The following is a 27,764-nucleotide window of genomic DNA, read 5'->3' as shown; positions in this document are numbered from 1 at the left end:
CATTGTTAGTCTGAATAAAAAATAATACAAAAATAATCCGAACGAATATATATATATATATATATATATATATATATATATATATATATATATATATATATATTAATAATTATAATAATAATATAAATAATGAAAAAAAACAAAAAAGATAAAAAAAAAAAAAAGTGTAAAAACAATAAAATAACAAAATGACAAAAAAGTAAAAATAAAAAGCAATTTTTTTTTTACGTTTAAAGCTTAAAACATTCGTTACAAAACCAAACAATTGAACTAGTGTTCACTAACAAAATGACAAAAAAAAGGGGGGCTAAAAATAAAAAGCTAACTTTTTTTTTACGTTTAAAGCTTAAAACATTCGTTACAAAACCAAACAATTGAACTAGTGTTCACAATAGAGAAGCAATTCACGACGTAGGTAACCCCATTATTTTTAGGTGTTGAATTTTTTTAAATGTGTTTTTCTTCAATCAGTCTATTTTCATCGAACTGATTCGTTACAGAGGAAATCAAGTTAACACTCTGAATGGAAGTGGAGTCTGGAGCAGTAGATCTCTTTGGGATTACTTTAAATTCTCTACTTGAATGTACAGAAAATGGAGAGATTCTAAGCAAACAGGCGCCACCAACAATTTACATGGTTCCTAGTTTGCTCCGAGATCTGAGCCCAAGTTCTTTTACCCCTAGGGTGGTCGCTATTGGACCTCTTCACAGACAAGATGAACATTTGCAAGGATTTGAAGTTCAAAAAACAGCTTATTTATATAATTGGTTGCATCGTTTAGGTATGGTGCGAAAGCAAACATTGGGAGAATGTTTGGAGAAGGTGATTGGTTCAATAGAAAGAATCAAAGCATGTTATGCAGGGTTAACGACCAACAATGATTTTGAGTTTGCTAAGATGATGGTGATAGATGCTTGTTTCATACTTGAGTTCATTCAGAGTGCTTTAGACGGGGTACCATCCGGGACAAACTCATTGATTGGCGAATCAATAGCTTTTGACCTGATTATGATTGAAAACCAAATCCCATTTTTTGTTCTTGAAAACATCTTCGAGTGTACTGTTTTAGCATCTGGAAGAATGTTAGAGGGGGTCTCACTTAGTCTTACCGAACATTTTGGAGTACTTTTAAATTATTACTACTCCACAAACCATGTAGAACGCGAGAGCTACCCAAACCTTTTAAAGAGAGTACCTGATGCTTCTGCTCCTGATCATATTCTTGGTTCTTTACACGAATATTTCTGGCCTGTAGAACCGATGCTACGAGTGTCTAAGTCACCAAAGCCTATGTTAAGTATAAAACGCCACACAGCCACGGAACTGCATAGGGCTGGGATGAAGTTCAAGCCTAATGATGATAAAAATTGGGCATTGGCCATAAAACTGGAATTACCGTTACCTTTGTTTCCATGGTTCCATAATTTCATTGCCATTCCCCAATTTTCATGGTTCCGACCGCCTACTCTGAGGTTGCCAAAAGCAAATATAAACGATAGCAGCGAATTGATTTTAAAGAACCTCGTTGTCTATGAGCAGCAGTTGGGTGTTGAGAAATATGTTACTTCATATTTACTTGCCATGGATATGCTAATCGATACTCCAGAGGATGTGTCCCTATTGGTAAAATCTAAAGTTCTTGAAAGTGCTTTTGGATCGAATGAGGAAGCTGCAGATATGATAAACAAGTTATGCAAAAACATTCTGTCCGTATCATATTACAATCAACAGTGGGAAGAAATGGATGTCTACTACAATAGTTACTGGCCCCATACTCTTGCAGGGTTGAAGCGCACATATTTCAATAATCCATGGAGTATCATTGCTCTGTTTGCTGCATTTTTCCTGTTTGTTCTTACTGTGGTTCAGACCATCTTCGCCATCAAGGCAGCTAATGGGACTAGTGTAGCTAGTAACCACTAGATTTATACTGTGTTTTTTTTCCTACTTTCGTTGTACAATTGTATGCATTTTCTTTCTTTTACCTCTGTGTAATCAAGTCTCTCACATTCATCATGTATAAGTTGTATATGTCAGATTTCAATTGAACGACAAGAACGATGAGTAATCAAATTGATGCAATAAGTTCCTTGGATATCTACCTATATCATAATCTCTTGTACTATTTTCTTTTATAGTATTTCTATTTTGATCTTGTTTTGAATAATAGAATTAGTTAATGCTGCTATGATGTTTGAGAATGTTCAATCATAATTTTTGAAATGTTTGATAGAAACCAGAGAAATTGGGGGCTTATGGTTGTTGGGTTTTTAGCCCATGAGTAGAAAACCCACAGTCCTATTGGCCCGTCTTCATTTATCCCATGCATATATTTAAATTTCAGCCTTCCTTTCAATTATGTATCGGTTTTCAGCCTTCATGGGTGATAACATAGAGAATTCCGGGGTTTATTCATTTCCTGGTTTGGAGACCAACGTGCGGTGTTTGGTCATTTCCTGAAGATTCACTGGTCCGTTTGCTTTCAATTTTTGACAGCAGCTTCCTAACATCCATACAAAGGTTTATTGGTCACTGCTTCTGTTTGATCCTGGACTACAACAATTGTTTGTTGAATATTCTAATAGAATGAAGTACATTTATTCTCATGAGACTGAATCCCATTTTTACAATATTAGTCGTTCTTTAAAGAATGTGAACAAAAAGAATGAAAATTGAAAAATGCAATTCGACTTACCTAAAAGTGTGTGGTGTGTTCGTTATACATATATATATATATATATATATATATATATATATATATATATATATATATATATATATATATATATATATATATATATATATAGGCTTAAGTTATTGTATTCTAACAAATTATAGTGCGGATATCGTATGTTATGAGAATTACTAAAATAATAAGTTGTTTAGCAATGCGAATACATTCAACTTTACAAAAATATCGTCATTTTCATGCATTATCGCTAATTGTTATTTATTTTTGTTCTCACACATTGTTTTTCACTCTCTGACAGAATACAACCCAATAAAACATTCTGACAGAAATAAGAATAATAATAATAATAAGTGTATAATAACATTATAGACGATTTAATTAGTGAGAATGTGTTAATGACAATAGTTATGTAAGATTGATCGTATTTATATTATTAAACAACATATTTTTTTTTTATCATTCTCATAGCATATAATATATGTATAATAATTAGTTTGAATACTTGAATCTAGCTCTCTCTCTCTCTCTCTCTCTCTCTCTCTATATATATATATATATATATATATATATATATATATATATATATATATCGACATTTACTATTTAATTAGTATAAGAGAATACAAATTTAACCGGTAGGAATCATGTACACTTTTATACTTTTCCATTAGGATTTATCATGTAAGAAAATCACAAAAACAATGTATCTTGTTTGATTAGAGGAGAAAACAATTTAATGCTCACCATTGTCTCTCTACCTCTTCATCTGTTTCTTTTATGAGGCAAATGACACCTAATTGGCTTCTTAAATGGGAAAAAAGGTTAAGGAAGATGAGGATGAGTGAAATAACTCGCTGTAAAACTGATTTTAGAGTCGAAATTGTTTTCATATTGCATTTAGGTTATCGGGTTTGAATATCGAGAGATCGACGGTAGTTGAATCTTGACAGATTTGAAATCGATTTCGTCCTATGATATATGTTCAGCTTCTCAATCGATTTCTTATGTTGTTCTTGAAGGGAAAACCTAGAAAATAGATTGTTTGTGTGTGTTAAAGTGAAAACCTAGAAAACCCAGTGTGTGATTTGAATTTTATGTGTGTGTATGTGTTGAATAACAAACCGAAATATAAAGAACATTCGTACATTTTCATCATCATCTAACCGGAAAATAAAGAACATTCGTACATCTTCATCTTCATCTAGGTTTCTATCCATGTGAATTGATTTCCATGAAAGAATAATAGATCCTACTCAAAAATATGAACCCATGTGAATCGTTTTCCAAATATTATGTGTATGTGTTGAAGAACTCGATTGTGTATTTTTCAAGAACAAGAACAAACAATTATGGAGAGAGAGAGAGAGACCATTTTCTATTAAATAATTATATACATATATATATATATATATATATATATATATATATATATATATATATATATATATATATCAATGTTGTAAAAATCGCTCGGCATTCGACCGACGATAAGCGATTAATCAGACTCGGCGAGGATTAATCGGCGATTAATCGGGGACCTTAAATTATTAATAAAATTATTTAAAAAATTAATATTTCCTAAAAAATTAAGTATTTTAAAATTTTAAATTTTAAAATTTTGAATTTTTAAAAATTTTAGTATAATATTTTAAAATTTGAAAGCTTAAAAATTTAAAATTTGCAAATTTTGGTGTAATATTTGAAATTTTTTTTTGAATTTTTTAAATATTTCCTGCCGAGGACCGCCAAGCCCGAGTTTGACCGATTTTGACCAATTTCCGTCAAGCACCCTAATCGTAGTCGGTTCGAGGCCGCCAAGCGATTAATCGTCGATTAATCGGCCGCCAACGCCGATTTCTCGACACTTCTCAACACTGATATATATATATATATATATATATATATATATATATATATATATATATATATATATATATATATATATATATATATATATAATAGAGAAAACCTCATAAATAGTCCCTAGTGTAGTGAAATGATGAAAATGTCTTTCATTTAACGATAGAAAGCTGACATCTTCATCAAAGTGTTAAAGTGAAAACCTAGAAAACCGAGTGTGTGATTCGAATTTTATGTGTGCGTATGTGTAGAATAACAAACCGGAATATAAAGAACATTCGTACATCTTCATCTTCATCTTGGTTTCCATCCATGTGAATTGATTTCCAAGAAAGAAAAATCGATCTCTTAAAAATCTAAACCCGTGTGAATCATTTTCCAAATTTTATGTATGTATATGTGTTGAAGAACTCGATTGTGTATTTTCAAGAACAAGAACAAATGATTATGGAGAGAGAGAGAGAGAAAGAGAGACCACTTTCTATTTTATATATATATATATATATATATATATATATATATATATATATATATATATATATATATATATAAGAAAACCTCATAAATGGTTCCTAGAAAAGTGAAATGACGAAAATGTTTTTAATGTAACAATAGAAAGTTGACGAAGTGAGGTATAATGACCAAACATCAAAAGTTTTGAAGGCATATGAACCATCTGTGAGGTTTTTGAAACTTAAGGACTAAACTTCAGATTTCGGAATACCACATGTAACATTTATGAAGTTTTTTCATAAAACAATTATCAATTAATGGATATTTAATTATAAAAAAACAATCTTTCTCTCTAGAAACTAAGTTGTTATTTTTGTATCATAACACAAAAAAAATATAAAGAGAAAAGTATGTTAGTATCTAGCGTGAAAAAAATGACCAAATTTGCTTTTTCTTTTTGCATCGGGTAACAAAAATTGACAAAGAAAATCACGTTAGTATGCACTGCAACACCAGACATAGACATCAAAAGTTATAATGCTGATCAACTTAATTGTCGATACTTGTATTACATTATTACCTATATGGTCTTTTAAAATTATGAGTATAATCATTTTCTGGTGAAAAAATAAACTATGATAAAGTTGACTCCAAGCAACCATGACTTATTTTATAGTGAAATATTTTCATAACCATTATATTATAATTGTTTATATAGTAAATTACTGAAATCATTTCTATGGTTTGGTTAAAATTTCAGGTTTGGTCACTAATATTTTTTTTGCATTCAGATCGTTCTTGATTACATAAAGTTAGGGACCAAAACATGTAATGTTTAGCAAACCTTAGGGACGAAATTGCAATAAAATCAAACCACAATAACGCTCTGAGTGCAAAAAAAAATTAGGAACCAAACTTGCAATTGTGACCAAACATAAGACGATTTCACTAATTTACTCTTGTTTATATTATGATAGAGATGTTTTAACTACCAAATACAAAATCTGAAATTAGCATCCTCTTATCTATACACGTGTTTACAACTAAGCTAAATTAGCATCATCAAAGTTCGATCCAACTGATTCATTAACATTCTGAATGGCAAATATCATTGGGGTTACGGTCAAATTTCTACTTGATTGTGAAGCTGATGGAAGGGTTCTACGCCATCAAGTTCCACCATCAATTTACATGGTTCCCAGTGTGTTCCAAGATCTCAACCCAAGTTCCTTTAACCCTAAGGTGGTCTCTATTGGATCTCTTCACAGATAAGATGAACACTTGCAAGGATTTGAAGTTCATAAACCAACTTATTTACATAATCTGTTGCATCATGTAGGTTCTGAGCCAGAGAAAACGTTGCGAGAATGTGCAGAGAAGGTGATTGGTTCAATAGAAAGAATCAAGGCATGTTATGCAGGGTCAACCACACACAACGATTTGAAACTTGCAAAGATGATGGTAATAGATGATTGTTTCATACTCGAGTTTATTGAGAGTCTATTAGACTTATCATCCGAGAGTAACATGTTGCTTACTCGATCAATAATTTATGACATGTTGCTAATTAATAGAAAACCAAATCCCGTTTTTTGTTCTTGAAAACATCTTTGAGTGCACTATTTTAGCATCTACATGTATGATAAGGCACTTACTTACTCACACTATCCAAGTATGTCTAAATTTCTACAAAGTCTTTGAAGGAAATTTAGTAATACCCAATGTCAGCCTAGATTCCACTCATGATCATATTCTTGACTTTGTACATAAATATTATCAGAGGGTAAATGTCACTGTAGCCCAACAAACTTACGTGTTTTGGTTTAAAAGGTCCCTCATCTTATTTTTTTTGCTTTCTAAGGGCATCAACTTGTATTTTACCGGCCAATTTGGGTAAACAACCCATTATAACTGATTAGATCTACCAAATAGGTTAGAAAATGATGACATGTAGCCTCGTCAGCAATACTTGGAGCCTAGTAGACTTCTGCCTCGTGAGCAACTTTGGGGATTAATCTAAGCACTCCTTGCTCGATCCAGCTCCTCACAACCACCCCTCAATTGTTGTTGTTCAATTTCCGATGAACCTTCCGTCCCCTCCTATGTTGCAGTCGATCGGACCAGAAGAAGAAGGAAGTCACCGGAGCAGCCCTGGAGTGTCGGCGCCCCTCCTCGTGACCTCCCAGCCATCGCCGAAGATTGAAGCCCTCCCCTTCTCGCGATCGCCAGCCAACGTCAGAGTTCCCTAGCGACTTCGACTGTACATTCGTTACCTGATCGTTGAAGACAGAGACAGACTGCAACCGCCTACTACTTCTGTCTTCCTTCCTCGACCGGTGCTCGCTGATCAGCCACAAACAATCACCCCATCGTTTCCTGTTTCCGTCCGCATCAATTTCCCTTTCTGATCTAATTAAGACGAAGGCCCCCCATTTTGTATATATTAGTGACCTAATGAAGATGATTATTCAGTCTAATACCTAAACTAATTGGTGGTGAACAAAGGAAAATAAGGGTGGCAATTGGTTTCTGGGTAATAATTATTCAATTGAGACATACACACACACACACACACACACACACACACACACACACCGTCGTCGATCAGATTTGATGTTCATGATTAGGTTACACTGTCAATAACAAAGAAGACGAAGAACAGAGTGAATAATGTTGATTGAAATCGGAAGAGACACCGTTGCTCTCTTTTCTGATTTAAACCTCCGATTTGTTGTGATGTAATTCATACAAAATGAGAAGCAGATGGAGTTTTCGTTGATTCCATGGCTACCACTATTGAATTTAGGTTATTATAAGTCATGTACCATGTCAATTGGGGTTCACCGGATGAACCCTTCATTTTTTTCAAAAGGACCTTTTAAATCTTAAAAACATGAATTCGTACCCTTAGAAAGCAAAAAAATAAGATGAGGAACCTTTTAAACCAAAACACATAAGTTTGTTGGGTTACAGTGACATTTATCCTATTATCAGACTGTAGAACCAATGCCATCGGTGTTTTCATCAATTCCAAAAGGCCACTCATGCATGGAATTGGATAGGGAAGAGATGAACTTCAAGCCAAATGAAGATCAAAATTGGGCATTGGCCATGAAACTTGAATTACCTTTACCTTCGTTTTCATGGTTCAGATGGCTTACTCTGAGGATGCCAATTGTGTGTATAAATGATTTCACTGAATTGATTATAAAGAACCTCGTTATATATGACCAGTCTTCTGATGTTAAGAAATATGTTACATCATATGTCTATGCCATGGATATGCTAATTGATACACCACAGGATGTTGCCCTGTTGATAAAATCAAAAGTCCTTATTAATTATTTGGGTTTGAACGACAATGCTGCAAATCTGATAAACAACATATGTAAAGAAGTTATGGTCCTAGATTTCTTTTACTATCAACAGTGGAAAGATATGGATGCCTACTACAATAGTTACTGGCTTAATACTCTTGCAGGGTTGAAGCGGGAATATTTTAATAATCCGTGGAGTATCATTGCTCTATTTGCTGCTTTTTTACTGTTTGCTCTATAGTCGTTCAAACCATCTTCACTATCAATCCCAAATAAACCTGTAATTAATTGTTAAATTTTCATGTTTTTTCCTTATTTCGTTATCCACGCTTTTACTTGTATGTATTTCCTTTTTTCCCTTGTGTTAGCAAATCCCCCTTATTCAACATATGTATGTTTCGCTACATTGTTTATATTTTAGCATCAAACTAGGTGTTGGTTGGAATGGATGTTGTTGGTTGGAGAAGAGGAACGGATATAGTTTAATAGTAAATTATATACAAAATGGCTTAATCGTAAATCATGTATAAAAAATATATAAAAATTATATTTCTTCATATGAGTTTAATAGTAAATTATGTACAATGACTACATAGTTTAATGGATCTTGTTCATTGGAGAAGACGAATAGAAATAGTTTAATAATAAATCATATACAAAATGGTTTAATGGTAAATAATGTATAAAAAAATATATAAAAATTATATTTCTTCAAATGAATTTAATAGTAAATTATGTACAATGATTACATATATATAAAAATAATATTATCTTATAAAGTCATTTTCCTAGACAATAGTTAAAAAAAATTATGTTGAAGTTTTCTAATATTTAATAATTTAATACATTGAAAATTTTATACATATGGTTTACTTGTTTATATCCCGAACAGCTAATACTCACAATTGTCTCCACTACAGACGCCCCCACGATTCTAATTAAGCACAAGAACGCAACGCCGTGTGTTGGTATCTTTTCCTCCTTTTTGGCTTTTTTCTATCTGAGTGGTTGTCTTTGCTTGTTGAGTTCTTTCTCTGTTTGATCATCACCTTTTTTACTCAGTTTCTGACTCTTCTCCTGATTAAAACCATTTCCTCTAATTTTCTGTGTAGTTCATGCTTCCAAATTTAATGCAAAATCTGAAGTAAGTTGTCACAGATTCAGTCTACAAATATGATTTTTTTTTTTTTTTGCCCTGATCTGATTATTTCTTCTTAATATGGTCTGACTTAATCTAATCGGACCTGATTTCCCCTTGAGTTTTTGCCCTTAGTTGATTCCATGTGCTCTAATCAGGTTAATTTTGTTAATTAACACTCCTAATTGCATTTTATGGTTATTAAAGTTGCAAATTTGGTTTGCAAAATAAGCTGTCTGATCTCTAATTTTAGTTGACGCATTTAACACTTCGGATCCTCATATGAAAACCGTGCTATGTGTTACACTTTCCACTTATCAATGTTGTAAAGGGTCATGTAAGCCAATGATTTAGACTACAAGTTTCTAATTACAAACAAAAAATTTAGGAACTAATTAATGAAACTAAATAAAATCATACCTTTACATTCTCAAGGTGGTATTATAAATTTCTTTCTTTTGATCAATGTTTCAGCATTTTGTATATGTATGTTTGTTTCCTGTTTACAACTCTTGTAACTCATGTGGTATTTACTTTTCATTTTCAAGCATAGGAATGGCCAAGACAAGGAGTATGACTAGAAACCAGATTCATGATTCTAGCAGGAAGAGGTTCAAGACCCATGACAACACTGACGTGGCACCTTGGTCAATCCTTAACAATGATGTGCTTTTGTTAGTTATGATGCAACTGGGAGTTGTTGATTTTCTTTCATTTAGCAGAGTCTGCAAGTCATGGAGGTCATTCGCACTCTCTAACAGAAACAACTTTATGTCATCTAGACCACCAATGTTCATATCTATCTCTCGTGATGCTAGTAACAAAAACTATTGCACTATGCGCGACTTTGAACAAAAAAAGTTTAAAACCATCCTTTCCAATTCGGTTCACATGACTTGTTACGGATTAACTTGTGGCTACTTGATTATGTTTGGAAATGAGGGCCATGATTTCTGGCTTGTAAATCCTATCACAAGACATGAACTTCATTTCCCTCCTTCCCCTTTTTATGCACTTGCTCATCCATCAACAGTCAAGGGTATCCTCGTCTTTTTACCTTCAATATCTAGGTGGGCGTTTGTTATATCATATAGATTCACCACTAAGATATCTTATTTTATAAAGGGTAAACGCGGATGGAATCATGTCTCCTCGACTCTCCCCATTCTTGATTTACATGCTTTTAAAGGGAAGATATATACGATACATGCTGATTGTTGTTTATGTGAAATGAGACTCAATCCAAAACCCAAGTTGAAATTACTCGAAACCAAGAATTTTCAAAAACCAGACTTGAAACGTCCGGAGTTTGTAACTTCGGGTGAAAAGCTTTATATTATGAATCGCTCAAATTTGTTTGGAGATCCAAATGCGAATAAGGTTCTGGAACTAGATTTTGGTGAAATGAAATGGGTGTCATTAGAAAAAACAATAGAAGAATATGCATTTTTTCTTAGCAATTTCAACTATTCTGCTGCTATTAAAAAAGAGTCGTGGGCTTGGGCTGATCCACGGACACAATCCAAGATCCGTGATTACTTCCTTGATGAACGCTACCTTGACCCTGATAAAACTCGACCAGACATGTTTTTTTATGCAAGGATGTGGTACTTCTCCCATGATTGTTTTAGTGTTGATCTAATAGATGAGCGTTGACATGTTAGCATTCTTATTCTCTGTTTTTATGGATTACATAATTTTCATGTTTAGAACATATACTCAAGAGGTTAGGAATCACCTGTGGTAGATTTTTATGTTACAACTTATTTTTAAAACAATTTGGCTCTCACGTACCTATTGCATGTTGGGTGATTTGAACTATTTTCCATATCAATTCCTAATTACAAACAAAATACCATATGTATGCCTCTGATTTTTCACCATTTGGGTGAATCTTGCATTTGTTCTGGTGCCTTAAACAACTTCAACTAATTTGTGTATTTTTAGTTCTCATTGTGATCTCAGTGAGTTATATATAATAGGTGTCAGATATTGTTAGTTATCGATCCTCGGAGCTTTATGCTAAAAGGGGAGGTTCGAACAATTAAAGACTTTAAAATTTGAGCTATAGTAGGATGCTATTTATGGTGGGATTTTAAAAGTTCATTGTTTAAGAGGGTGGTTGTTGGATGGAACTTGAAGGTTAAGTGTTTCAAATTCCTCTCTCAAGATTTTATTTCAAGTGGTTTATAAGATAAAGACCCATAGAAACCACACACACACACTATGTTAGAGACCCAGAGAAACCACGCGTTTATGAGATAGACATGAAAGTCGATTGAAAAAATAAAAATAAATAAATAAATAAATAAATCCTAAAATGTATTGAAATATAATTATCAATGTATGAGGATATTATACTTTAATAAATGAGAATTTTAAAATACTGTAGGAAAATAGTACAAATTTGAATAGAAACCAAATTTTAAAAATGAAATTAGAAAAACAAAAACACTAAACAATAACTTCAATATCTCAATCAAAGAGATTAAAGGTCAAGTGGCTAAAATTTAATGAATTGTTTTATTCAATAGCTTGTTACCTTAAATATCTAATAAAATCAAGTTACTTTTAAAGATTCAAATAGTTCGTGAAGGGTTGATGACGTTGGTTCTTGATTCTTGAGAAGAGGGCTCGAGATTGTGATTAGGAGAAGGGGAACAAAAGCATAGTCATTGAGATAAAATGTAGGATAAAATCGACTTGGGTGAATCAAATACATCACCACCTGTTTATGAAAAACATGGAAGAAAGTCAACATTGAGGGCAAGGGAATTAAAGATGTTACAGAAACAATATAGGTACAAAACATAGATCGAAATCACACATACACATATATACGACATACACAAATGAAAATGCAAGATTTGTCGTCATGGTTTCCTATTCATTGATGAAACACATATATGTTTTATTAAAACCCATATTTGTTTTCATCTCTTCAATATAACCCATATCAGTTTGTACATATTAAAAGTGTGTGTGTACCATGACCCATTTATCACATAGCCTCACCTTGTAAAAACGTTATATTTAAAAGGTTTCCAACTTAAACATTAATTTATAGATTATTAGGACGGGTTATGTAAGTGTATATATTACTGGGGGTATGTTTGGTAAATATAATGCAGGTTTACGGGTTTACACGCGGACTTTAGGTTAAACCATGGATCATCTTTACCCGAAGTATTTAAGTGGTTATTGCTGCAGTTTTTGGCTATTCAGTTCATTCCTTGCTTTTGTATTCACAAAAAACTCTCTCGTCTCTCTCACCTGTAGATTAGGGTTTCACAGTTAGGGTTTGTTCATATTCTTTGTTTTATGTACAAATTTCTTGTTCATGTGTAATCTGAGTGTGAGTGTGATATGTAGTGAGATTTCTGGCATATTTTGTTGATGTAAAACCATTTGTTTCATAGTGAATGAAATGATGATGTTGGGAATGTGTTGATTTCATGCTTTCATACACACATGCTAAATATCTTCAAACACCGATGGCTACATCATCATTATCTAGATAACCTAACCACCAGCGTCACACAACATACCACAATCATCCAACCACCTCACAACCGGAAACCACAACTACCATTCATAGAGGACCACCTTAATCTGAAATCACCACCCACCTTCGGCTCCACCGATCCAAAAGGGACGTGGTGGATGTTGCTCTTGTTTCACTGAGAGATGCAAATTAGATTAGTGCGAGTGACTGGTTTCGACCAGCGACTATATGGGTTGATTCATCCAGCACAAATGGCTAAGGATGGCAGACAAAAAAAGATAGAGAAATGGTTCGGCATTGGTCTTGGGGAGTTAGGGTAGTTTAAGGTTGGATGTGGAGATGTATTTGAACAGGGAGAAGAAAGAGAGTAAATATAGTGCTTTGGGGTTTGATTTAAATCTACTTTTGGTAGTCAGGGCATCCACAATCCATTGAACTCTATAGATTTCTATGGATTGCCACATCATCCATTAAACACCTATGCAACAACATCCACAACCCATTAAAACTCTTATTCAATCCTAATCGCCACTTTATGTCTTCTATTGAATCAATTAATGATCATTCAACTCTTTCATTTAACTTTACTTCATGTCATCACCCATACGCTATTCAACTTTTAGTTAGTCCTAATCATCACTCGACTCAACTCTTATACTACTAAAGCTTGGGGTTAGGGATGCTGAGGCACTTCATAATTATTTTCTCCGTATGAAAAAAAGGAGTTCTCAAATTCTTCTACGTGATTGACATGGATGATGAAGGTCGTATGCAAAATGTATTTTGGGTAGATGCAAAGGTCTAGGGCAGCTTACGAGTCATTCGGAGATGTTATTTCATTTGATAGCACATCTTTGACAAACAAATATAATATGTCATTTGCACATTTTGTTGGAGTAATTCACCATGAACAATCTTTATTATTTGGATATGTTTTGATTTCACGAGAGGATACAAAAACATATGTATGGTTATTCAAGTCATGGTTAGAATGCATGAATGGACGGGCACTAAAAGCAATAATAGCATATCAATGTCGATCAATGCAAGGAGCTGTGACACATGTATTCCTCGAATCTTATCATCGCCTTTGTCTTTGGAATATTATGAAAAAGATTCCTGAAAAATTAAGTAGGTTGATTCAATATAAAGTAATAAAAAAACACTCTAAAGACCTTTGTGTATTAGTTTATAGACACTCAAGAGTTAGAAGATGGGTGGTGCAAGATGGTTGAAAAATACGGACTTGAAAAAAATGAGTGGTTATGTTCTTTATTTAACGATCGAAGGTGTTGGGTGCCGATATATGTAAAAGCAAACTTTTAGGCAGGAATGTCAACTACATAAAGAAGTGAAAGCATGAATGCCTTTTATGATGTTTATGTTAATTCTGAAACCCCATTACAACAATTTGTTGAGCAATATGAGAAAGAAACTAAGGATGATTTTGAGTCTCTTAATTCTTCATATAAATTAGTAATTGGGTTTTATTTTGTGAGATAGTTTCACGAGGCGTACACAAATGCAATTTTTAAATTGGTTTGAGATGGGTTATGAGGTATGTTGTATTGCAGTTCTTCATTGGTTAAAGTGGATGGTGCACGATGTGTATTTCATGTCACATATATTGTGGAAGGGAAACATGGAGATTTTAAAAAACGAGTTGTTTATAATGTTAGTTATGATGAGACTGCATGTGATATACAATGTTCTTGTCATTTTTTTGAGTTTCGAGGAATTATTTCTAGGCATGTGGTGAAGATATTGATTGAGAAGGATGTTAAAAAATTCATCCATGATATATTTTGTCTCGGTGGAGGAAAGATGTGAAGCATAGACACTACTTAGTGATAAATTGTTATGACGATTTGATGAGTAGTGAAATCGCTAAGCAATATGACCACTTGTGTTCCAATTTTTACGAGATTGCACATATTGCTAATTCTCGCAAAAAGTATAAATACTTGCTAAGTTGTATAAATATGGCAAAATAAAAGTTAAATGATGATTCAAGGGGTTCTAGCAGTAACAAAATTTTGATAATTGAAGATTTTCGTGTTTTAGACTCGACTACAAAGTTGTTACCACCCATGCAAGTACATAGTAAAGGTCGTCCACCATCCAAAAGAAGGGAATCTAGAGTAGAACATGTTATGAAGAAGAAAAGAAAGAACAATGTAATATGTTTTCTATTTAGATCTTTTCTTTTATTTTTATTTGTTTAATACAGTTTATAATAACTAAATTTGTTTAAGTACATGAAAGAAAGGAGAACATACAACAAGATCAAGCAAATTCAAGTCGTGTGTAATGCCTGATTCCTGATACGCATTTAATTATAAATTATTAACTTTTTTCGAGCGACTCGACGATTTGGTAGTCCCAAACTCGTCGAGTAGAAACCAGATTTGACGCAAGGTTTTATTCACCTACTCGACGAGTTGAGAGCCACGACTCGACGAGTAGGGCTGCCATGATGAAACCCTAATTTTTGGGTTTTTCACCCTATTTAAACATCGTAATCCCCACTTGGTGGCCTCATTTCCAGCCTCCAATTCCCAAACCCTAGACTCAGAAACCTTAAAACCATTGTGAACTTGTGAGCCATTTTTTAGGGAAACCTTGTGTGTTTTGAAGCTTGTGAAGAAAGGGGAAGCTTAAGGATTCAAAAAGGAGATACTAGATCCAACAACTTCGTTTCTTCCTCATCATTTTCTGGTAAACAATTCTCAAACTTACTTAGTAGATCTCTTTATCATCTTTTTATTGAGTTTGTAGCTTGTAGCATTTTGTTAAACGCAACATGAAGTAACATTTGGATTTGGAGCATTTTGTTTAAACTAAACGCTGGAAGCTTTTAATGTCAAACAAGGCTTTCGGTTTAAAACTGAACGTTTTGTCAAACGCTTCCAAACGTTATGTGCCGAGCACACCCCTAATTTCGATTAAAGTAGCAATTATGTGAGGTTTTTTTTCTTTTTGTTTTTTTTTTTCAATTACTTAAGGGTATTTTAGGGATATAAAAGAAAATTAGATGGAATGATATACAGATGACAAGTGTCATAATCAAATCATATCATACATACTTATAAAGCTAACATTTTTTCTTGAATCTCATGCATTTGAAACCCCCTTTTTTAATTTCCTCAAACCACATTCATTTGAAACCCCCTTTTTTAACTAATGCAACTTAAAAGTTTTCTTAATTATGATTTAACACTCAAAAGTTTTATAACTTATATTATGTTTAATTAGCATTTAGTGAAAAACTTATTATAAAAAGACCAATCTTTTGGGAAGACATGCATACAAATCATATACAAATTTCACAAAGAAAACAAACTTAAAGGTTTTTGTGTTGGGTTAAGGTCTTATGACCACTTTTGGAGATATGCTATTATATTAGAGCTTTTAATTTGTATGTTTGTTATACTAATTTGTTTTTATATTTTCTTCGTTTTTGGATTATTGTAATACAGTCGTTGTAAATTATGGTTTAATCGTTAATATATTGATCATACGTTATATAGGGTGATGTCGGAAATATTTAATTAAATATTTTAAATATGTTTTTTTTTGTAATTGTACCGTTTCAAAAATATAATTTATTAAAACGCATACATATGTTATTCTCTCTCTCTCTCTCTCTCTCTCTCTCTCTCTCTATATATATATATATATATATATATATATATATATATATATATATATATTATAATAGAGGTCAAAAAATTCAACCAAAATTCATTTAAAATCTAATATTTCAAATGCTTTTTAATAATGATTGTAAAAAATTTAACATGTGTTACTTAATTGATTGATTAATAAAAATATTAATGTTTTGAAACTCCTAGATCTTAAACTTATATTATTTAATTTGTTAGTTAACTAAAATATTTTTCCTACATAAAGATAACATTTTTATGTTTGGTTACTCATATTTGTTTGTGTAATTAGAAAACAATGTGTACATAGAATGACTACTTCAATTTCACATAGGAATCGATACCACTGGAAAATTATGTTGTCTTTAACCGGTGGTAGGAGATCTACATATCCTTTTTAATTATTTATATTAATGCTTACTGATATCTATTTTATATTCCTAATCACCTTAATTTTTTAGGTACAAATTAAGGAAGAGGATTCTCATCGCATCAACATAATGTCAAATGTACGGCTTGCGAAATATGTAATTAAAATTAAATATCATATTTACTAATAGACTTATTTTAAAATTTTTGATGACATTTATGTATAATAATATATTTTGTATGACTTCATTCTTAATTTCAATGTTTAATATTTGAAAGTTCATATATGAAACCATGGATGTTTTGGTGTAATATAAATAGTGTAATACAAAGTTTATTAGTTTAACATTGTTTATTAATAGCTCATTCAAAACAACTTATTTCGTATTTTATCCAAAAAAAATATTATCGGACATAAGAAAAGTAATGTTATACAAAAATTTACAATATATTGGATATTATAAATGTAAAAGTAATGTTTATAAGGTATGAACTATTAGATAGTATCAAAATATATGTTGATGGATTTTTATGTTTTTTGATAATTCGGTTAATGCCCAAAACATAACCAAAAACGTAAATTTCAACATATTATACTTTTCCCATAAATATTTTAACCACTTAAATGTATTCTTGTGCAACGCGCGAGGTTACGCCTAGTTTAATTAGGTAGGAATGTTTGTAGGAAGAAATAGTAGGAGACAATTTAATTTATCATTGATTAAACATGATTTAATTTGTTCACCACATAACACCTTTCAGATGCCACATGTCAGCATAAGAATTAATGTAAGAATTTAAAGTACTATTCTAGAAAAATAACAATTGTCCCAAAAGATTTTTATTTATTATATATATAAAGGGTTCGGGAGGGCTCGCCATTGGCGATGATACCTAGCAGCCCCTTTCGGAACTGCATCATGCACCTTTGATTGAAGAAGATTGTGTCATGGAGAAGGTGGAATATAAGCAATTCTAGAAGCAATTAAATAAAAGAGGTTTTGATATTGGCCAATGAGATTGTGTTGCGACAATCATACTTTACAAAAAAAATTAATTTATCCACAATAAGATACAACACCCTTGCAGTTATCAGACAAGTCAGTGAAACATATATTTTATATGAATGTATCATTTTTTCAATTAGAAAAAATAAACTGCCTTTATAAAAAAAAGGTTTCAAAATAAGTAGTTGTACATTAGAGTTTTTTGAAATGGACAATTTACAAAACCAAACAATCGAGGTCTCACTAAATTGTTTGTATTTTAGCATCAAACTAGGTTTACATTGAATTTCATTACTTTTTTATTCTTCAACTTATATGTTGCTTAATTTGAGAACAGTACATTGGTAAGGGAAATCTCTTTTGAAGTATTCTAGTAAGCATACGGATGTGATGATAATTGATGCATGTTCCAGAAGTCAAATCCAGACTAAACCCTTGTGGCAACCCTATACTTTCGAGTCAACAAAAGTCAAATACGATAAATAAAATTCGAATTTTTATTTATTTCGTTAAGTTCATAAAGATTAGAAAATAATTTAAATTATATAGATAAAGTTTATATAAGTTTTCAGATTCAAAAACACTCGAAAAACCAAGATTTACCCTCGAAACCGCAAACCTCGCAACAACAAACTGTTTGCTGCCGAAAACTCTCCTTCCGACCACAAACACAACTGGATATGTATGTTTCATCTGAAAACTTAGTCATTTCTCACCTTTTACACTCGAAATCACTCTCAATTCTCTCTCAAGTATCATCCAAGGACACTCATATCTTCAAGAACAATCCTTTGAATCTTCATATTTTCCACCAAGAACAACGTTCATATCTTCAAGTGACTGAAAATAGCTCAAAACCGCAAACCGTTTATGGCCAAGAACCTTTTTCGGCCGAAAACTCCTTGGAACCGAAAACCCTTCAACACTTGTGCAATTTGTGGTAGCATATCCTAACAGAAAAAAGAAGTGTTTCTAACACTTCAATTAATGGTTTTTACTAATTTAGATACAATTATGTGTTTAAATATTATTAGGATACCATTAATTCAACGTACGTCAGCTCGAGAGTCATCTTTTCAGTCCGCTATCCAACCGTAAGTACACACTAATTGTGAGTTCATACCCCTATATTTTCAACGTTTTTATTGTTTTAAGGGGGGGGGATATGTTACAACGCAAATTTTCAAACAAAATTTTCATTTTTAAAATATAATTATTTCCATTCAAAACAAGGCATAAATAGTTTAAGTATTCTGTCAAACACAAATATTCAAAATCCCAAGATCATAAAAGCATTCTTCAGTGTGTGTCGATCACGCCGGCGCCTTCCCACGGTCCTCGCTAGTACCTGAAACACATACATAACAACTGTAAGCATAAATGCTTAGTGAGTTCCCCAATATACAACTTACGCACATACGCCTTTCCAGGCCCTGACCTTCCGGTCATCAACACCACGCCTTCCGGCCCATAACATATTGCCTTCCGGCCCACATAACATACATAGCACATATAACAAATATCTTACCACATATAGCATACATATCACATATCGTATCTGACCTTCCGGTCACACAGTCAAACCCTTCCGGGTACAGTATAGTGAGAAGACTCACCTCGTGAATGCTGAAAGCTAGCAATTCCTGAAATCACTCGTGCACAATCCGACGAGCTACAACCTTCCTATAACATCACATATCTCATTAACACATATATCTTCTAAGTGTGACTATCCCTAAGAAGTCAGACTTAGGTCAACTCTGGTCAACGGTCAACGGTCAGCTCGACCGGACTCGGCGAGTACCATGGCGACTCGGCGAGTCTAGACGTCCTCCAACTCTCTGGGATTCCCTATCTACTCGTCGAGTATCCCCCTTGACTCGACGAGATCCTCGTGGAAGAATCGCGGGGCCACCCCGACTCCACTCGCCGAGTCTGAAGAACAACTCGGCGAGTCCCAGTGAATCTTCAAGCTACTCGTCGAGTCTGAAGAACAACTCGGCGAGTCCCAGTAAATCTTCAAGCTACTCGCCGAGTCTGAAGAACAACTCGGCGAGTCCATGCCATGCAGACGAGCAACTGCTTCCTGAAATACGTGTGGTCCCGAGATATACAATCATGGGACTTTCTGGACTTCTAAACATCTTATTACTGGGGTATAAACGTCTGGGTAATAACATAATAACCCATCTAATCACTAAATGGGTTTCATAAACCCTAGATTCGTATACACATCAAAATAACACAAATGGTCCGACTATTACCTGAAAACGCACTCTCTGTGTCCCCAAACCTCAGGACTCGATCCTCCTTGATATTCCTTTGGCCAAATTCTTCTTCTTCTTGCCTAACAAGCTCCTCCAAGTTCCAATAGCTTTCTCTCCTGCTCTAGACGTCCACAACGATTAGGGTTCTTCTCAATCGGCCAAAAGACGGACAATGACGGCCTAAGAGGCGTTATATACGATCCAAAACCAAACGGATAGGGTTTCTGCTGAACAGCGTCGACTCGCCGAGTCCATATCTGGACTCGTCGAGTCCAGTCGCGAACCCGCGACCAAGTCTGCGGTCCTACTCGCCGAGTCCCTTCCTAAAATGCCCCCAAAAATAGTTTTAAAGCAATACCTGAAATTTCGGGCTGTTACAACTCTCCCCCACTAGAACTAGACTTCGCCCTCGAAGTCTTACTCTGCGAATAACTCCGGATGTTGCTCCCGCATCTCACGTTCCGGCTCCCAAGTCATCTCCGATCCCTTCCGGTGTTGCTACTAAACCAACACCAGAGGTACCTCCTTGTTTCGCAGAACCTTGATCTTCCGATCCCTGATAGCTACTGGTCTCTCGGCGTAATTCAGACTCGCATCCACCTGAATATCCTCTAACGGAATCACTGCCGATTCATCGGCTATACACTTCCTCAACTGTGATACGTGAAAGGTATTGTGAATCTGTCCCAACTCTGCTGGCAACTCTAGCCGATAAGCTACCCGACCTACTCTTGTAATTACCCGAAATGGACCTATGAACCGGGGTCCCAACTTGCCCCTCTTTATGAACCGGATCACTCCTTTCCAAGGAGAAACCTTCAGGAGAACGAAGTCGCCAACCTGGAATTCAAGCTCGGACCGGCGTCTGTCCGCATAACTCTTCTGTCGGCTATGGGCGGTCAATAACCTCTGCCTAACCTGCTGAATCTGCTCTGTCGTTTGGAGTACGATCTCTGTACTGCCCATCACTCTCTGTCCCACCTCTCCCCAGCAAATGGGAGTCCGACACCTCCTACCATACAACAACTCAAAAGGTGGCATACCAATGCTCAAATGATGGCTGTTGTTGTAGGAAAACTCTGCTAAGGGTAAATATGCATCCCAGCTACCCCCGAAGTCTAACACACACGCTCGAAGCATGTCCTCCAGTGTCTGAATCGTCCGCTCGCTCTGACCGTCTGTCTGGGGATGGTATGCGGTACTAAAATGCAATTTGGTACCCAGCTCCTCATGAAATTTCTTCCAGAACCTGGAAGTGAAACGCACATCACGGTCTGAAACAATCGAGACCGGTACCCCATGCCGAGATACCACCTCTCTCACATATATCTCTGCCAACTTCTCCGCTGAAGAACTCTCACTGATGGCAAGGAAGTGTGCACTCTTCGTCAACCTATCCACAATCACCCAAATTGCATCAACTCCCCTGGCAGTCCTTGGCAATTTGGTGATGAAATGTATGGTGATTTGTTCCCACTTCCACTCGGGAATCTCCAATGGCTGTAACTTGCCATGCGGTCTCTGGTGCTCGGCCTTAACCCTACGACAGGTCAAGCACCTCTCAACGAACCATGCGACGTCCCTCTTCATACAGGGCCACCAATACTCCTTCCTCAAATCCAAATACATCTTCGTAGCACCGGGATGGATCGAGAATTTCGATCTATGAGCCTCTTCCATCAAAGTAATACGCGTACCGCCCACGAACGGTACCCAAATCCGACCCTGAAACGTCATAAGCCCTCGTCCATCCTTAACGAACTCTGAAATTAGCCCCACAACCCGCTCTTTCTTCTGCATCTCTGGTAGCACAGCCTCGGACTGTGCCCCACGAATAGAATCCAATACTGGAGTCATCACAGTCAGTCTCAAACATACATCTCGCAATGGAGTGCTCTCCGCCCTATGGCTCAATGCATCGGCTACCACATTAGCCTTGCCTGGGTGGTACAGTATCTCACAATCATAATCCTTGACCACATCCAACCACCTCCTCTGACGCATATTTAGGTTGGGCTGATCCATCAAATACTTCAAACTCTTATGGTCCGTGTATATCGTACATCGAACCCCATACAAGTAGTGACGCCAAATCTTAAAAGCGAACACTACTGCCCCCAACTCTAAATCATGCGTGGGATATCTCGCCTCATGAGGCTTCAGCTGCCTCGACGCATATGCTATCACATGGCCCCTCTGCATCAACACTGCACCCAGTCCCGAAATCGATGCGTCGCAATATACTACAAAATCTTCCATCCCTTCCGGGAGAGCTAATACCGGGGCTTCGCACAACCTTTGGCGAAGTGTCTCAAAGGAGGTCTGCTGCTCGGGCCCCCATGAGAATGCAACACCCTTCCGGGTCAACCTGGTGAGCGGCACTGCAATCTTGGAGAAATCCTTAATGAACCTACGATAATACCCTGCCAACCCAAGGAAGCTCCTGATCTCAGAAGGTGACTTCGGCACCTCCCAACTCATCACCGCCTCAACCTTGGACGGATCGACCAATATCCCTTTCTGATTAACAACATGTCCTAGAAATTGGACCTCCCGCAGCCAGAAGTCACATTTGGAGAACTTTGCATAAAGCTTCTCCGACCTCAGTACCTCGAGGACCTCCCTCAAATGCTCCTCATGCTGCTCTCTAGATCTAGAATACACCAGAATGTCGTCGATAAATACAATCACTGACCGATCCAACATCGGTCTGCATACCCTATTCATGAGATCCATAAACACAGCCGGGGCATTGGTGAGCCCGAAAGGCATCACCACAAACTCATAATGCCCATATCGCGTCCTAAACGCTGTCTTCTGGACATCCTCGTCCCGCACTCTCACCTGATGGTACCCTGACCTCAGATCGATCTTGGAAAACCAAGACGCTCCCTGCAACTGATCGAATAAATCATCGATCCTCGGTAACGGGTAACGGTTCTTGACCGTCAACTTGTTCAACTCCCGGTAATCAATACACATCCGGTGTGAACCATCCTTCTTCTTGACGAACAGAATAGGTGCTCCCCACGGCGAGCTGCTCGGCCGAATGAATCCCTTCCCCAGCAATTCCTGGAGCTGCGAGGACAACTCTTGCATCTCTGGAGGTGCAAGACGATAAGGCACCTTTGCAATAGGCGCAGCCCCCGGAATCAGATCGATACCAAACTCCACTTGCCTCGCAGGAGGTACTCCCGGCAATTCCTCGGGAAAAACATCTGGAAACTCACGCACCACTGGAACCTCCTCCACTGTCCTCGGTCTCTCGGAAGCCTCCCGCGTATCCATCACATACGCCACAAAACCTTTACATCCCTGCTGTAGGCATTGCCTCGCCCTAGCGGCCGAACAAAAAGCTGATCCTGAACGGGTACCCTCGCCGTATACCGTAAGAACTCCCCCACTAGGGTCTCGTATAGTCACCAGCTGGCGCTCACAGTCGATGACAGCGCTGAATCGGCTCAACCAGTCCATACCCACGATGACACAGACATCCCCCATCGCAATAGGAATTAGGTCAATCGGAAACGCAACCCCGAAAATCTCTAGTACGCATCCCCGAAGAACCTCCGTGGCACAAACCACCCTCTCGGCCGCTATAGAAACGCTCAGAGGCCGACTTAACGGCTCACGACTAATGCTGATATGCTGACTAAAAGCTAAAGATACAAAGGATCTACTCGCACCCGAATCAAATAACACTAGAGCAGGCATAGAGTTCACAAGAAAAGTACCTACGCATATAATAACATAAGCATAACATCTCGACATCAAAAATAAATACATGAATTACAACATACCTGCCACAACATCGGGCGCAGCGCGGACCTCCTCCGCAGTCAGCTGAAAGGCTCTCCCACGAGCCCTCGGGGCCTCGACCTTCACCGGTCGAGTCTCAGTAGTCCTGGCAGTAGATGCAGATCCCTGACGAAGCTGAGGGCACTCGGCCTTCCGATGGCCGGTCTGGTTGCAATGAAAGCAAACCATAAACCCCTTGGGGCACTCCCTAGCAATGTGCCCCTCCTTGCCGCACTTGTAACAAGCACCGGCTCGACACGCCCCATCGTGACCCTTGCCGCACTTTCCGCAAGTGCGGCTCTTCGAACCTCCCGTCCTCGAATCGGCGGACTTGATCCGCTTGGCTGCCGACTGAGACTGAGCCGGCCGCCGGTCTGTCTGCTGAGACTCGGCCTCCTCCCTGGCCTGAGTCTCTAACTCGATCTCACGCTTCCTGGCATTCGCCTGAAGCTCAGTAAAAGTATGGTAAGTGGAGTTTGACACAAACTCCCGGATCTCCCTCCTCAGAACACCCAAATACCGGCTCATCCGAGCCTGCTCTGTGGCCACCAGCTCGGGGCAAAACATCGCCCTCTCATGAAACTTCCGCGTGATCGCCGCCACCGAGTCAGTACCCTGCTTGAGGGTTAAGAACTCCTGAACCAGTCGTTCCCGCTCCACCGGGGGAACGTACTCATCCCTGAACATGGTAGTGAACCCCTCCCATGTCACTGCCGTAGTTTCTGCCAAAGTGAAGTTCGCCGTCACGAACTTCCACCAGTCCTTCGCTCCCAGACGGAGCTGGTTCAAAGCGAACCGTACCCTCAGGTGCTCCGGGCATGAACAAGTGTAGAAGCACCCTTCTATATCTGCGATCCACCTCATCGCAGCAATCAGATCCTGCGTCCCATCGAACTCTGGTGGCATCGTGTTGCTGAACTCTCGGAGCAGCAACGAGTCACCCCCCTGTGGCCTAGCAGCGGCCACAGTTGCGGTAGCTGCAGCGGTTGCAGCCTCAGTCAATGCGGCGTACCGCTCATCGAACGTCTCCATCAGGGTGGTCTTAATAGACCCAAACATCTCCGGGATCTCAGCCCGGATCGCCGCCGCTACCTCCTCGTGAATCATCTGACGAATCTCCTCGTCACTCACACCGTTCGAACTCGCTCCATGGCGTGGTCTAACCATGATGTCTCTGAAATACAACATAAATCTATCAGAGACTCCATCGAGTATAATCGTACTCGATAACGCAACCCTACTCAGTCTCCGATATCCAGGGATTCTTACTTGGGCCTCCCACTGACCCGGTGTCTTCGGTAGTACGGGCCCAATACTACCGACCACACCGCATCAGCAGTCATCCCAAATCTTCCTCCCCAAACCCCGGATAGTGAGTACTCTACTTCTGTTATGCACTATCTACTCGCACACTAACAAAGCATCTCATATCGGCAAACTTCCATAGACTAAGGCATCACAAATCAGGCCACTCTAGTCCTATCATGAATACCTAGTCTTCTAGCATGCATAACAATTCATATCATATAATATTGTAAGGTATTTTGGGGATCTTTACCGTTCGGGCGCTGACTGATCGTACACACTGCTTCTTTCTTGCTTACCACAAAATCATTTACAAAAGTTTATGCCTTTATTTAAAAAGTTTCCTCAAATCCTCGGTTTGAGTTCAGTTACCCCCGAAGGTGCACCCGAATCCCTCAAACCAAGGCTCTGATACCAATTGTTACAACGCAAATTTTCAAACAAAATTTTCATTTTTAAAATATAATTATTTCCATTCAAAACAAGGCATAAATAGTTTAAGTATTCTGTCAAACACAAATATTCAAAATCCCAAGATCATAAAAGCATTCTTCAGTGTGTATCGATCACGCCGGCGCCTTCCCACGGTCCTCGCTAGTACCTGAAACACATACATAACAACTGTAAGCATAAATGCTTAGTGAGTTCCCCAATATACAACTTACGCACATACGCCTTTCCAGGCCCTGACCTTCCGGTCATCAACACCACGCCTTCCGGCCCATAACATATTCGCCTTCCGGCCCATAACATATTGCCTTCCGGCCCACATAACATACATAGCACATATAACAAATATCTTACCACATATAGCATACATATCACATATCGTATCTGACCTTCCGGTCACACAGTCAAACCCTTCCGGGTACAGTATAGTGAGAAGACTCACCTCGTGAATGCTGAAAGCTAGCAATTCCTGAAATCACTCGTGCACAATCCGACGAGCTACAACCTTCCTATAACATCACATATCTCATTAACACATATATCTTCTAAGTGTGACTATCCCTAAGAAGTCAGACTTAGGTCAACTCTGGTCAACGGTCAACGGTCAGCTCGACCGGACTCGGCGAGTACCATGGCGACTCGGCGAGTCTAGACGTCCTCCAACTCTCTGGGATTCCCTATCTACTCGTCGAGTATCCCCCTTGACTCGACGAGATCCTCGTGGAAGAATCGCGGGGTCACCCCGACTCCACTCGCCGAGTCTGAAGAACAACTCGGCGAGTCCCAGTGAATCTTCAAGCTACTCGTCGAGTCTGAAGAACAACTCGGCGAGTCCCAGTAAATCTTCAAGCTACTCGCCGAGTCTGAAGAACAACTCGGCGAGTCCATGCCATGCAGACGAGCAACTGCTTCCTGAAATACGTGTGGTCCCGAGATATACAATCATGGGACTTTCTGGACTTCTAAACATCTTATTACTGGGGTATAAACGTCTGGGTAATAACATAATAACCCATCTAATCACTAAATGGGTTTCATAAACCCTAGATTCGTATACACATCAAAATAACACAAATGGTCCGACTATTACCTGAAAACGCACTCTCTGTGTCCCCAAACCTCAGGACTCGATCCTCCTTGATATTCCTTTGGCCAAACTCTTCTTCTTCTTGCCTAACAAGCTCCTCCAAGTTCCAATAGCTTTCTCTCCTGCTCTAGACGTCCACAACGATTAGGGTTCTTCTCAATCGGCCAAAAGACGGACAATGACGGCCTAAGAGGCGTTATATACGATCCAAAACCAAACGGATAGGGTTTCTGCTGAACAGCGTCGACTCGCCGAGTCCATATCTGGACTCGTCGAGTCCAGTCGCGAACCCGCGACCAAGTCTGCGGTCCTACTCGGCGAGTCTGGCTCCAACTCGCCGAGTCCCTTCCTAAAATGCCCCCAAAAATAGTTTTAAAGCAATACCTGAAATTCCGGGCTGTTACAGGATACAAGTAAAAAACAAGGATTATGTTTTTATACAAACAATTTCAAACAGCTTCAAAACCTTTACAATTGCTTCAAACAGAAATTTCACTACACTTTATAAATTTATTTATATATCTGAACCCTTTTGTAACATGTCGAGCATAAGGACGTTATACTTTCATACTATTAAATTGCAAACGTTTTCAGTACACAACAGAACATTACAATTAAAGTATAATTGATATAGTTTGGGAATTCACTACACTATTTTGCTATATACAATACACGAAACAAGAACGATTATTCAAACCATAGTAGTTCTAGTTTGGGTTGTACTACTCCACTATATTAATACAAGTATACACTACTAAATAATTATTTAATATATAATTATTTTTCATTACAAGTATATTACTATAAGGATATTCATACATGTTCAAATACAAGAAAACATTACTACACT

General features: G+C 37.2%; 3 protein-coding genes across 5 annotated transcripts; all 3 read left to right on the top strand.

Moving 5' to 3' along the window:
• Positions 1-523: 523 nt before the first annotated feature.
• Positions 524-1,924, top strand: LOC145063898 (UPF0481 protein At3g47200-like). The gene has a single exon (XM_079011461.1). It carries the CDS (start codon positions 524-526, stop codon positions 1,922-1,924), a length of 1,401 nt encoding a protein of 466 aa, XP_078867587.1.
• Positions 1,925-6,104: 4,180 nt separating this feature from the next.
• LOC145063897 (uncharacterized) lies at positions 6,105-8,564 on the top strand. The gene is made up of 3 exons (XM_079011460.1): positions 6,105-6,207; positions 6,346-6,467; positions 8,001-8,564. The coding sequence occupies exons 1-3, from the start codon at positions 6,105-6,107 to the stop codon at positions 8,562-8,564; spliced, it is 789 nt and encodes a 262-aa protein (XP_078867586.1).
• A 658-nt stretch (positions 8,565-9,222) lies between these two features.
• On the top strand, positions 9,223-11,314 carry LOC145064811 (uncharacterized). Of its 3 annotated transcripts, none has more exons than XM_079012178.1 (2): positions 9,223-9,291; positions 10,010-11,314. In XM_079012178.1, exon 2 carries the CDS (start codon positions 10,017-10,019, stop codon positions 11,115-11,117), a length of 1,101 nt encoding a protein of 366 aa, XP_078868304.1. In that variant the 5' UTR covers positions 9,223-9,291; positions 10,010-10,016; the 3' UTR covers positions 11,118-11,314. The 3 variants fall into 3 exon arrangements, with proteins under 3 accessions (XP_078868304.1, XP_078868305.1, XP_078868303.1); XM_079012179.1 differs by lacking the exon at positions 9,223-9,291 and adding an exon at positions 9,298-9,467 and having other exon boundaries at positions 10,015-11,314; XM_079012177.1 differs by lacking the exon at positions 9,223-9,291 and adding an exon at positions 9,298-9,467.
• Positions 11,315-27,764: the final 16,450 nt, after the last annotated feature.

The sequence above is a fragment of the Lactuca serriola genome, chromosome 7 (genome assembly GCF_051521515.1).
Source record: "Lactuca serriola cultivar US96UC23 chromosome 7, Lser_US96UC23_V15, whole genome shotgun sequence".
NCBI classification, from domain to species: domain Eukaryota; kingdom Viridiplantae; phylum Streptophyta; class Magnoliopsida; order Asterales; family Asteraceae; genus Lactuca; species Lactuca serriola.
This window is presented reverse-complemented; position numbering and strand designations above follow the sequence as displayed.